The sequence below is a fragment of the Meriones unguiculatus genome, chromosome 7 (genome assembly GCF_030254825.1).
Source record: "Meriones unguiculatus strain TT.TT164.6M chromosome 7, Bangor_MerUng_6.1, whole genome shotgun sequence".
Lineage (NCBI taxonomy): Eukaryota > Metazoa > Chordata > Mammalia > Rodentia > Muridae > Meriones > Meriones unguiculatus.
Window position 1 is genome coordinate 71,116,592 of NC_083355.1, and position 12,839 is coordinate 71,129,430.

The 12,839-nt window shown below is 37.9% G+C and overlaps 1 protein-coding gene across 1 annotated transcript; it reads left to right on the forward strand.

The window, feature by feature from the left end:
• The first annotated feature begins 8,556 nt into the window (after positions 1-8,556).
• Positions 8,557-10,011, forward strand: LOC110554070 (serine/threonine-protein kinase 33-like). The gene is given in 3 exon segments (XM_060388342.1): positions 8,557-9,611; positions 9,613-9,800; positions 9,863-10,011. Coding segments are annotated over 3 exon segments (1,392 nt in total).
• Positions 10,012-12,839: the final 2,828 nt, after the last annotated feature.

Sequence of the window (12,839 nt, forward strand, 5' to 3'; positions counted from 1 at the left end):
CTTTGGATTTCTTTCCTGTAGTTGGGGTGCCTTGTCTGGCCTCAGTGGGAGGAAGTGCATATTCCTGCTGACTTGATGTACCAAGGAGGGTAGCTACTCAGGGAGGCCATACTTTTCTCTGAGTAGAAGGGAAGGGGGAATGTGGGAGAGGTGTGCACATGGTTCTGGGAGGAGGGGAAGAAGGACGCTGAGATCAAGCTGTAAATTGATTAAGTAAATTAATTAATAAAAATTGCATCCATGTTTTTTTTATCTTTTCTCTACAGGCCATTAACTACCAAAGAGCATGTTATATGGGTCATGCTACGTGGTCCTCACCACAAGCTCATGAGGTAGCCATATTCTGCTGGCAAAAAGCCTGTGACCAAAAAAGCTAAGTAATTTATGCAAGTATAAATCTTTGAAAACTCAGATGCCTCACAGATGTCTGATTTACATTTGAAAACTTAACTTGTTATCATTCTGTTTCCCAGAACTTAATATTGATATTAGCAAATAGATTTGTGATGTTTCAAAACTACCTAATCTTTCTATGGCTCACCTTGAGAATGATAAATAGTACTTTCAAGAAGACTCTGGAAGTAATAAGCAATGAAAATTTACTTTGAAATAATGTACTTAGATTCAAATTGTATCATATAGTAATTTAATGACAACAAATCTGCTTATCTTTCAATTTTTCCAAAGGAATATAAATTTTATGCAATAGAATGTTATGGTCCAATGTTTTTCTTTATTAAATCAATTAAAACAAGGGTCTGAAATGAAAAAGGAAAAAAAAATTGTAGACATGCTAAAGTAGACAGGGAAAATCGCATGATTACAACACCATACAGAGAATAACAGAAAACTAAGAAAAGCTGAGATCAGGAGGTAAAATCTTTACCCAGGGAAGAAAATACCAGTTGGACTATGCCAAATGTTCAGCCCAGAAAACATGCATGCAAGTTAAATATGGATTAGGCAGGCTCTATTCATATATATATATATATACATACACATGCACATATATATATACACATAAAAATGTATATGTATAGAATAACAATGAAAACAAGCTACGAATCTGAAGAGAAAAGAGAAGTATCTGGATAGGTTTTGAGGGAGGAAAGATAAGTGGGAACTTATGTCATTACACAATGATTTCAGGAAATAAAAAAGAGTAAAAAAACAGAATCCCCTTTTTAAATTTTATCTATTTTATTAACAGACAAGGTTTATACTAAAGAGAATAAATGATCTCTTTCCTGCTTTACTATTGCATGTAACATTTGTTTATTTTGTTTTTTATTTTAGACAAGGCTTCTCTGTGCAGCTCTGGCTATCCTGGATTCACTTTGTAGACTAATCTGGTCTTGAACTTGAAGAGATCCACCTGCCTCTTCCTCCTGAGTACTGGGATTTCAGGTATTCATCACCACAACTGGCTATTGCAGGTAAATTAGTAGAACATCGTTAGGAAAGAAATCCACTTTCATTCTAAGCAAAAGAAAAGGAGTGTAATCACACTCTGTTCATCTATAATGAAGAAGTCAACTTTTAAAATAAAAGTAACACCAAAAAGAAGCATAAAATGTTAAATTATTTTTACCTTTGGCCAAGAATCAAAATTAGAAACAAGTTTCCAAGAACCTAGTTGAGACTCATTATCTTGTGAAAAATATGCACAAAAATATATTCAATTATAGCTAATTATTTATATATTTGCTAGAATTGAAAGCAGTCATTCATACTAAAGGACAGCTTTTTTGTTCTTTTCATTTATCATTGAATTACAAAATTTATTGAGATAAACATTAGAAGTTTGTATTTCCAGATTTTGACTGGAGAAACATTGATTCTATAAAGCATTCGGTATAAATTTAAACATTCTGGTCTTTTAAAGTTGGTGAACTAAGAGTAAAATTGTCTTATCATGATTCACAGATTTTTTTCAACTCTTATCAGTAAAATAAAATATATAAATTTTAGTGTGATGATTTGAATCTAAATGTTCATGTTCCAAGTAAATGCAGTAGCCTGCTGCTCGCTGTTTGGACACCAGGACATCCTATCAAGGGATTTTTCTTTCTATGTGTTTGTTTGTTTGATTTTAAGTTTTGAAAGCTCTCTTCTTTCTTTATTGGAAAAATTCATATGACATAGTTTGATCCTGGCTCTTTCTCTACTCCTCTCAGATCCTACATACTTCCCCATCCACCTAACTCCATGACTTTTCTTTCTAACTCACCTTAAAAAACCAATAGACAAACAATAACAACAAAACATAATTTAAAATAAAGTCAAAAAACACACATAAAATCAAATCCAAAAAACCCTCAGAATTGAAAACTATAATATAGAAGCAAATAACCAATAGGACAAAAAATGCTATTGCCTATACAAAACATCATGAGACAACAATTTTACATAATTACCATTGACATTCTTTTTTCTTTTTGTTAATTACAGTTTACTCACTTTATATCCTAGCTGTAACCCTCTCCCTTGTCTCCTCCCATTATCACTCTCCCTCCCTTTTCTCCTCCCATGCCCCTCCCCCATTCCACTGATAGGGGAGGTCCTCCTCCCCTAGCATTTGATCACAGCTTATCAGGTCTCATCAGGACTGGCTGTATTGTCTTCCTCTGTGGCCTGGCATGGCTCCTCCCCCATAGGGGTGAGGTGATCAAAGAGCCAGCCACTGAGTTCATATCAGAGAGAGCCCCTATTACCCTTACTAGGATACCCACTTGGACACTGAGCTGCCATGGGCTACACCTGGAGGGCACAGGAGCTCCATAAAGAGAGCAACAGAACCAAAAAATATGGGCCCAGGGGTGTTTTCTGAAACTGATACTCCAACCAAGGACCTCACATGCAAATAACCTAGAACCCCTGCACTGAAGTAGACAATATTCTTTAGCGTTGACTATCTACTAATGGGCATAGACCGAACCTCACTAGGTAATTAATACACCTAGTGAGACCCCATAGGATAGAACTAATTTTTGCAAGCTTATGTCAGCTGGAGATTGCTTCATGGTTAGGGATGGTAGTCAGTGTTCACTTTCCTTTCTCAGCACTGGACCCCATCTGCATTGAACCATTGTGAGCAGTGTTTATGATGCCTCAGACTCTATGAGTTTATGTGTATATCAGTCCTATTGTGTCTGGAACATACTATCTGCTTGGAATCATCCATCTCCTCCGGCTCTTAAAATCTTTCCACCTCTTCTGCATAGCTCCCTGATTTCTGATGGTGTAACGCCAGGTTCACAGGACCCTCAGAGACCACCAGGAGACGACTCAATGCAATTGCAAGAGAGCTTTATAACGAGAGCAATCGAACTCAGGAACCAAGTCTCACTGACACAGCAGTAGAGAAGTTGGATCCCAAGCTCTGAGTGAGCAGGATTTTTAAAGGGAAAGTCTGTGATCAAGGGGTTTCCATGGCAGCAAGCGGGGGGGGGGGGGGCACAAGCCTTGGCATTACAGAATTGGGTGAAGTTTAGCAGGGTGGGGTGACCTTTTCTGAGGCACACAATCACAATGGCTAAGGCATATAATCACAATGGCTATTTTTCTAAACCTTATCTGAAACATTGGGGAGAATTTTCCCACCCGATTCTCAACCGATTCCCATTGATTATTGCCAGGGAGTTTGTCTCTATTTTCTATGAAGCATTATTCTGTTATATTTCCTGGAGGCTGTTGCTAGGAGAGTTAACTTTGTTTTCTGCCAGGTGTACATTTTGTGATATTTTCTGGTACCTGAATTCAGTTCCCAGTTAAAATCTTTATTTCAAAATGGAGTTATATTCAGGCTAACTTAAACTCTTCAATGGGAGGGGTTTGATGAAGACAACCCCTAAAAACTATAACATGGTCCATGGTTGGAGAAACAGTTTCAGAAAAAAATCCTGTGCCCAGATATATTTGGTCTTTGTGGGGCTCCTATTCTTTCCACGTCATAGTAACTCCCCTTCTGCCGAAGGTTTGGTTATGAGTCTTAGTATCTGTTTTGAAATGCTGCTTAGTAGAGTCTTTCAGATGCCTTCTGCAGTAGACTCCTGTCATATGTCCAATGCACATCTCATTTGTCTTTCTAAGTGAGGATTGATCATCTTCGCCTGTGTCTGCTTTCTTGTTTATCTTCTTTAGGTATATAGATTTCATTATGTTTATCATATCTTGTAGGTCTATATAAGCGAGTATATACCATGTTTGTCTTTTTCCTTCTGGGATATTTCACTCAGAATGATCTTTTCTAGATCCCACCATTTTCCTGCAAATTTCATGATTTCCTCATTTTTGATTGCTGAGTAGTATTCCATTGTGTAAAAATACCATAATTTCTGTATCCATTCCTCCATTGATGGACATCTGGGTTGTTTCCAGGTTCTGGCTATTACAAATAAAGCTGCTACAAATATGGTTGAGCAAATGTCCTTGTTGTGTACTTGAGCAAATTTTGGGTATAAACCTAGCAGTGGTATAGCTGGGTCTTGAGGAAGCATTATTCCTAATTGTCTGAGTAAGCGTCAGATTGATAACCTAGAACCTGTGCTGAAACGAAGCTCATGGTAGCTCAATAACCAATTGGTTTCCCATAGTAAGGGGAACAGGGACTATCTCTGATAGGAACTCAAGGGCAGGCTCTTTGACCTCCCCACCCCCGAAGAGAGGAGCAGTCCTACTAGGCCACAGAGGAGGACTTGCAGCCAGTCCTGAAGATACCTGATAAAATAGGGCCAGACGAAAGGGGAGGAGGTCCTCCCCAATCTGTGGACTTGGAAAGGGGCAGGGAAAATCTGAAGGAGGGTGGGATTGGGAGAGACTAAGGGAGCAGGATACAGCTGGGATACAGAGTTAATAAAATATAACTAATAATAATAAACAATAATAAATAAAAAATAAGAAGAAGAAGAAAAAAAAAAAACCTCTAACATGTACAAGTAGCTGAGTGAAGGCAAAGAGAAAAGTTGTACAGTGTCTGTTTCAAATGGAGAAGATGAAGTATGAGGTATAAGTCTTAGCATGTGGTTTAATATCAAAGTGATATGATCAAGACAAGCCCCAGAGAAATTGCTTGTGTCTGATGATTCCAGCTGTTATGACACTAAAAGCCAGATTCAGTCCTTTAAAACAGGATGTACGTTCTTGTTTTCTCTTATTTTGTCAGCAAAGTATACTCTATTTTGATTCTGTAGTCACTATTAATGTTTCTTGAATATTTGAGGAAATTTTATTCCGAAGGACAATAAATGAAATCTAAACACTGACCCTTTCATGAATGACCTTGGCTGGGTGACCTGTTTCTTTCTCTGGAGCTCAGCTCTTACTTGCATATTTAAAATCCTCACATCATTAAATAAAAAAATCATTGAGAGCAAAGCTTCCTTCCAAACAATGTAGCAGTGTGTGGAGTAGAATATCAAAACGTTTAGGATTATTTTAAACATATTTCGTATGGATAATATGCATTGTAAATTAATCCCAGAGTTCCAAGCAAATCTACTGCAATGTAATAGGTACTATAGATTTTCATTTGGCCTTCTTGATGCTTCTTTTCTTTTCTTCTTTTCTTCTTTCTTTTCTTCTTTCTTTCTTTTTTTGAGAAAGAAAGATAGTGAAGGGAAAGGTTTTCAGAATGAATGAAGGACCTCATGCATGTAAAGCAAGCACTTTACTGAGTGAGCACTGATGCTTATAATAGTTTCTTTACTTTTTATCACAAGTCAACATTCACCCAGAAATTAAACAAAGCATAACCCATGGTTGTATGTTGTATGCTTTCAACTGTTAAATATGAAAATTTCTTTATGTATATTTTAAGGCATCTTTTCAAAGTAAAGAAATATCTCCTCATAGTTAGGAAATTTTTCATTGTCTTGATAATCTACAAATTAGTGTAGTCGAAATAACATTGTTGTCTTCTCTGTTTGGGAATCATTTAAGTTAATTTACATTTCTAAGACTGTATTGCTAGAACATAGCACACATATCCATATGGAAACACATAATTCATAATACTTATATATGAGGTCATAAATGATATTTCACCTCAGTGGTTGTACAGTTACACCTCAAAATACACACACACACACTTCTAATTCTTGTCTCAGTGTGGTATGTTTTCCCAAGTAGAATCTCAGCTCCATAAAGTTTTTCTATCACAACGGATAAATTGTTAATCTGTAATAGTGCATTCTGTTTGGCTAATCTCATTTCACACAGAACAGAAATTAAAGCTTTATTATTTAAATCAATATTTTGGTACTATATTTGCTGCATTGTTAATACCTTTTATTGTATCCCCTACAAACATATGTAAAAGTTTGCTACTAAGGAAAAATGATATATCTTGCTTTATGTCACATGTTCCTTTTGAAGTCCATAAGGTGTGAAAAAAAAAGCCTGGGATTTAGATTTGCATAGTAATTGTAAAGTTGAATTATTAAAGTCTAATTTTTATATTGTGTGCATATTTTATGCATATATACATAATAGATAAAATAACCACACATTATGTTTCTAATATATGTAATATGAGATAGAATATTACCAAATTACATGTGAATTGTTTCTGTTGGAAACATAAAATCACTTCACAAATTCACAATTGTGCTTTTTAAAATAACTCTGTCTAGAAGCCTGTTTTAAGGGCATTCACAGTTTCAAGCACCAAATGTAATATATATATATTAACAAGGCTCTGCAGGTTGTTTATATTAAAATTAAAATCATTGTGAATATATATGAATTATTTATTATAAAGCTGAAGACAATATGTCAATACCCAAGTTTACAATTCTTATTCATTGGCTGCAATGTAAGTCCTAAATTATCATACTGTTTCCAAAAGAAATCATTTAATTCCACAGACTACATTGTAAAGAACCCAGTTCTGAATTTATGTGATATAATGTATACAAGAAAGATATTCTGAAAACCAATAGGAAGCTTTGAAATTCCAACACCCTTCATTACATTCCCTACTTCTATCTACTCTTCATATTTATACAAATTCTGTGGACCATTATGCATGAATGACTGTTAAAATAAATATATTTATAAAGCAATTTAATTTTTACTGAATATACAATCACTGCCTTTTATTAAAAACTTCCTGCAGAAGTTTATATTTTTCTTCATAAAACCACTCCTGTAAGAACGCCACATTTCATATTCACATGGAATATGGTATCTAAGCAATAATTAGGTCTTAAACAGCATTCTACAAATGAATTACGTCTACCAAAACCATTCAATAAACTTTACCTACACACAGAGGAGACTGTCATCTTTTACCTCCAGAGTCAACTTAAGTTCTAGGGTCCCATAAATAATTTTTCTTAGACTGTATTTTTTTTTAATTTTAATTTAATTTTATTTTTAATTATACTTTATTTACTTTGTATCCCCTCCTCTAGTTCCCTCCCTCCTCCCCTCCCAATCCCTCCCTTCCTCCCCTGTCTCCAAGCATGCCCCTCCCCAAGTCCACTGGTGAGGGAGGGTTTCTTTTTCTTCCTTCTGATCCTAGTCTGTTAGGTCTCATCAGGAGTGGCTGCATTGTCTTCCTCTGTGGCCTAGTAAGGCTGCTCCCCACTCAGGGGGAGGTGATCAAAGAGCAGGCCAATCAGTTCATGTCAGAAGCAGTCCCTATTCCCATTACTATGAAACCCACTTAGAGACTGAACTGCCATGGGCTACATCTGTGCAGGTTATCTCCATGAATGGTCCTTAGTTGGAGTATGAGTCTCAGGAATGACCCCTGTGTTCAAATTTTTTGGTTCTGTTGCTCTCCTTGTGGACCTCCTGTCCTCTCCATATCTTACTATTTCCCACTTTTTTCATAAGATTCCCTGCATTCTGCCCAAAGTTTGGCCATAAGTCTCAGCATCTGCTTTGATACCCTGAAGGGTAGAGTCTTTCAGAGGCCCTCTGTGGGAGGCTTCTAACATGTTTCCTGTTGTCTTCTTCTTCTGATGTCCATCCTCCTTGCTTTTCACAACGGGGATTGAGCATTTTAGCAAAAGTCCTCCCTCTAGATTAGTTTAAGTGTACAGATTGTAGTGGGTTTATCCTATATTATATTCTTAGACTGTATTTTAATGGACTATTACCTAAATTTTTCTGTGAAAAATACTCCAGGAATAGGTTAATTACTAATCACATTCTAAAATATATTATAACAACTTGGAAAAATAATGATAAGAAAAATCAGCCCCAAGAAGAGGTCACACATGTCTTACTTAAAATTTTCCAACAAAGCTGGGTCTGCTCCGGGTGGGGGGGAGGGCACTCAGAAAAGTTAAGCTTCTTTAGGTGTGGCATTCGGGGCCGGCGACCACCTGCATAGAGTATGTGCCTTGGTTGGGGGTCGCCCCAACCCGGCCCGCGGAAACATTTTTGAAAGTTTAACTAAGGATCTCATGCATGAAGCACAGTGGTCCTCATCAACCAGAAGCAGTAGATTTCACCAGCAATCCATCACATCCCTTTTGATCTGGTTTTCTTTTTCAAAAAGTAGAAACATCTCTTTCAAGTTATTTTTGTTGCAAATCTAAGCAAATGGCTGACCATGATTTGGGTGAAAAACCTACAAATTGCCCAAACTGTGCATCTTCTCAGGCCGGCCTGCTGTGCCTACGCTCACCAAGCCAGGCTCCAGTTTTGGTGGTGGAAATGTCACAGACATCGAGTATTGCTAGTTCAGAAATGTTTGCTTCACAAGAGAGAGAAAAAAAAAAAAGAATTTCCAGCAGAGAATCTTCTTTGAAGGATTTGTCCATAAGAACTTCAAATGTGGAGAGAAAAAGTTCTTGGGGACAGTGGAGTAGGAGACATATCATAGAAGGAAAATTCCCACACATAAGAATGGAGAATGGAGCCGATATCGAGGAATTCTATAGCTTTGGAAGAATATTGGGACAGGAGAGCTTTGGAATGGTCAGTGAACCTATAGACAAAGAAACAGGAGCTAAGTGGGCAATTAAAAAAGTGAATAAAGAAAAGGTTGGAAGCTCTGCGGTGAAGTTACTTGGACGGGAGGTGAACATCCTGAAGAGTGTCAAACACAAACACATCATCCACCTCGAACAAGTGTTTGAGACGCCTCAGAAAATGTACCTTGTGATGGAGCTTTGTGAGGATGGAGAACTCAAAGAAGTTCTGGGTAAAAAAGGGCACTTCCCAGAGAATGAGACAAGGCAGATAATTCAAAGTCTTGCATCAGCCATCGCATATCTTCATAACAAGGGTATAGTGCACAGAGATGTAAAGCTGGAAAACATAATGGTTAAAAGCAGCTTTATGGATGATAACAATGAAATGAACTTAAGCATAAGGATGAGTGACTTTGGCTTAGCGGTGAGGAAGCACGGCTCCAGGAGCGAAGGCATGATGCAGACCACATGTGGCACTCCCATCTATACTGCACCAGAGGTTATCAATGCTCATGACTATAGCCAGCAGTGCGACATTTGGAGCATAGGTGTCATAATGTACATCTTACTGTGTGGAGAACCACCCTTTTTGGCAAATTCAGAAGAAAAGTTCTTTGAATTAATAAGGAAGGGAGAGCTGAGATTTGAAGATCCAATCTGGGATTCCATAAGTGATTCTGCAAAATGTTTTGAAACAACTCCTGGAAGTAGATCCTGCTCACAGAATCACAGCTAAAGAACTTCTAGATAGCCAGTGCTTGACAGGCAATGCACTTTCTTCATCTAGAACAACAAATGTATTAGAAATGATGAAAGAATGGAAAAATAACCCAGAAAGTGATGAGGACTCCAAGATGGATGAGAAGACTGGGCCCCCTAATAAAGAAAATTCGAAAAATGTCAAAATCGCGGGAAAGGTCCTTGATGGCAATAACAGTCTGCCATATACAAAGACAGCAAAACAGGAAGGCCAAGAATTCCTGAAGATTCATATGGACCAAATGTTACTCTCATACCAAAACTGGATAAGGATGCAACAAAAACAATGGCAATGATGAAAACCATAGAACAGTGGGCTTGATGAATATAGATTTAAAATATTCAAGGAAATATTCATTAACCAATTTTAACATCACATTAAAAAGATGATAGCCAGCCAGATACCATGGCACACACCTTTAAATCCCATCACTCAGGAAGACAGAGGTAGGGCAGACTTCTGAGTTTAAGGACAGCCTGGTCTAAAAAGTGAGCTCAGGACAACCAAGGCTATATAGAGAAACCCTGTCTCAAAACAAACAAAACAAAACAAAAGAAGAAAAAGAAAAAAATATCAAGATCATAGTAATGATGGAGTTGGTCTCATTCTAGAGGTGTAAGGATAGTTCAACATGCACAGATCAGCAAATGTAATGTGGCACATGAACAGAATGGGGTGAATTAAATGACAATTTCCAATAGATTTTTTTTAAAGCCTTTGACAAAATTCAGCATCCTTTCATGATGAAAGCTTAGAAAAAGCTAGGAATTGAAAGATTATACATAAATGAAATAAAGGCTATGTATGACAAATATATAGTCAACACTCTACCGCACAGAGAGAAACTGAAACCCTTCCTATGAAGTCAAGAGTAAGACTCTAGTGTTGACTTTCACCACTCTTGTTCAAAATATTGTTTGCAAATTTGGCCAGAGCAGTTAGGCACAAGAAAACAATAAAAGGGATATAAATAGGAAAAGGAATATTTAAATTATCCCTGTTTACAGTTGATATATTCCTGTACCAAAAGACCCTAAAAGACTAAGGTTTGATAAACAGTTTTTGCAAAGTAACAAGATATAAAATTGGTATACAAAAATCAGTACCTTTTCTGTGCATTATAATATTCTAAAAAGGGAATTAGTAAAACAGTCCTGTTCACAATAGCCTAAATCTATAAGACCTAGGAAGAACCTTAGCCGAGGAGGTGAAATATTTCTACAATGAAAAGTATACAATACTAAGAAAGAAATCAAAGACATTAGAGAGCTATTCCATCTTCATGGATTGAAAAAAATAATAGTATTCTTAAAATGACTTCAGTGTTGAAAGCAGTCCCTGAACCCAATGTTGAGATTGAGGGAATGCCTAACTAATGTCTGGCCCAACCAAAGACCCACCCTATAGGAGAGTGCCAACCCTTGACACTAAGAATGATACTGTAGCTCAGCTGGCAGACAGGAACTTGACAAAGTTGGCTCCTGAGAGACTCTACCCAGCAGCGCCTCAAAACAGATGCCAAGACTCACAGCCAAACATTGGGCAATGTGTAGGGAGTCTTGTGGGAAAGTGGGAGGAAAGAGAAAAGGACCTGGAGGTGACAGGAGCTTCACAAGAAGACCAACAAAGCCAACTAACCAGGGCTCAGAGGGGCTTGCTGAGACTGAAGCATCAACCGGAGGACCATGCACAAACTGGACCTAGGCCTTGTACAAAGATGTAGCAGATGGGCAGCTTAGGCTTCATGTGGGTTCTTTAGTAAGGTAAGTGGGGACTGCATGGGACACAGACTCACTTGCCAACTTTTTAATCACTTTCCCATGGCAGGACTGCCTTGCCAGACCATAGGGGAAGAGGATATGCTTAGTCCTGATGCAACTTGATGAGCGGGGCTGGATGGGAAGGGGAGTCCCTCCCCCATTTTCTGAGAGGAAAGTGAGGGGGCGGGAGAAGGAAAGGGGAGAAGGTGAGATAGGAGGGGAGGAGGGATGGAGCTACAACAAAGATGTAAAGTGAATAAAAAATAGTACAGCTTGAGATCAGGGATGGAGATACCTCCAGATGATCTGTTGTTGTACAGGATTGTTTTAGCAATTCTGGGTTTCTTGTTATTCCATATGAAGTTGAGAATTTTTCTTTCAAGCTCTGTAAAGAATTGTGTTGGTATTTTGATGGGAATTGCATTGAATCTGTGGATTGCTTTTGGTAAGATGGCCATTTTCACTATGTTAATCCTGCCAAGCCATGAGCATGGGAGATTTTCCCTCTTCTGATATCTTCTATTTCTTTCTTCAGAGACTGGACTTTTTTCTTTTTTTCATGCAAGTCTTTGACTTGCTTGGTTAGGGTTATGCCAAGGTACTTTATGTCCTTTGTGGCTATAGTGAAGGGTGTTGTTTCCCTAATTTCTTTTTCAGCCCATTTGTCTTCTGTATGCAGGAAGGCTACTGTTTTGTTTTTTTTTTTTTTGAGTTAATTTTGTATCCAGCCACTTTGCAGAAGATGTTTAGTGGCCGGCTCTTTGATCACCTCACCCTGAGAGGGGAGCAGCCTTACCAGGCCACAGAGGAAGACTATGAAAGACAGTCCTGATGAGACATGATAGGGTAGGGTGAGATGGAAAGGGAGGAGGTCCTCTATCAGTGGACTGGAGAAGGGGCATGGGAGGAGATGAGGGAGGGGACGAGGGTGGGACGACAGCTGGGATACAAAGGGAATAAATTGTAATAAATAAATAAATAAATTGTATTTAAAAATGTACTACAAAAAAAATAAACCATCAATCTGAAAAAAAATTACAACAAAGAGTTTAACACATGGCGTCAGGCTGACACATAGAAAGCAATACAGCTACAATCCTAGCACAATTAGAAAGCATCATAGTAAGGTACTCATTTTGTCATAGCCCCCGAGGTCCCTGATTGAATTTCTGTGTTGGCTGTAATTACATGCTCTGTTTGTAGGAGCATCAAGAAAAAAAAATACCTCATAATGCTTAACCCATACTTAATTTTATGCTAAGCATTGAAAACACAGACTACGGTAGTTAACTTCTGACTGTAGTAGCTGGGTAAAACCTTTTAGCACTGGAGATGTGGAGCAGCTGTGGCAATGCGTTCCTGGAAGGTGTGGGACTTGGATTTAGTCCC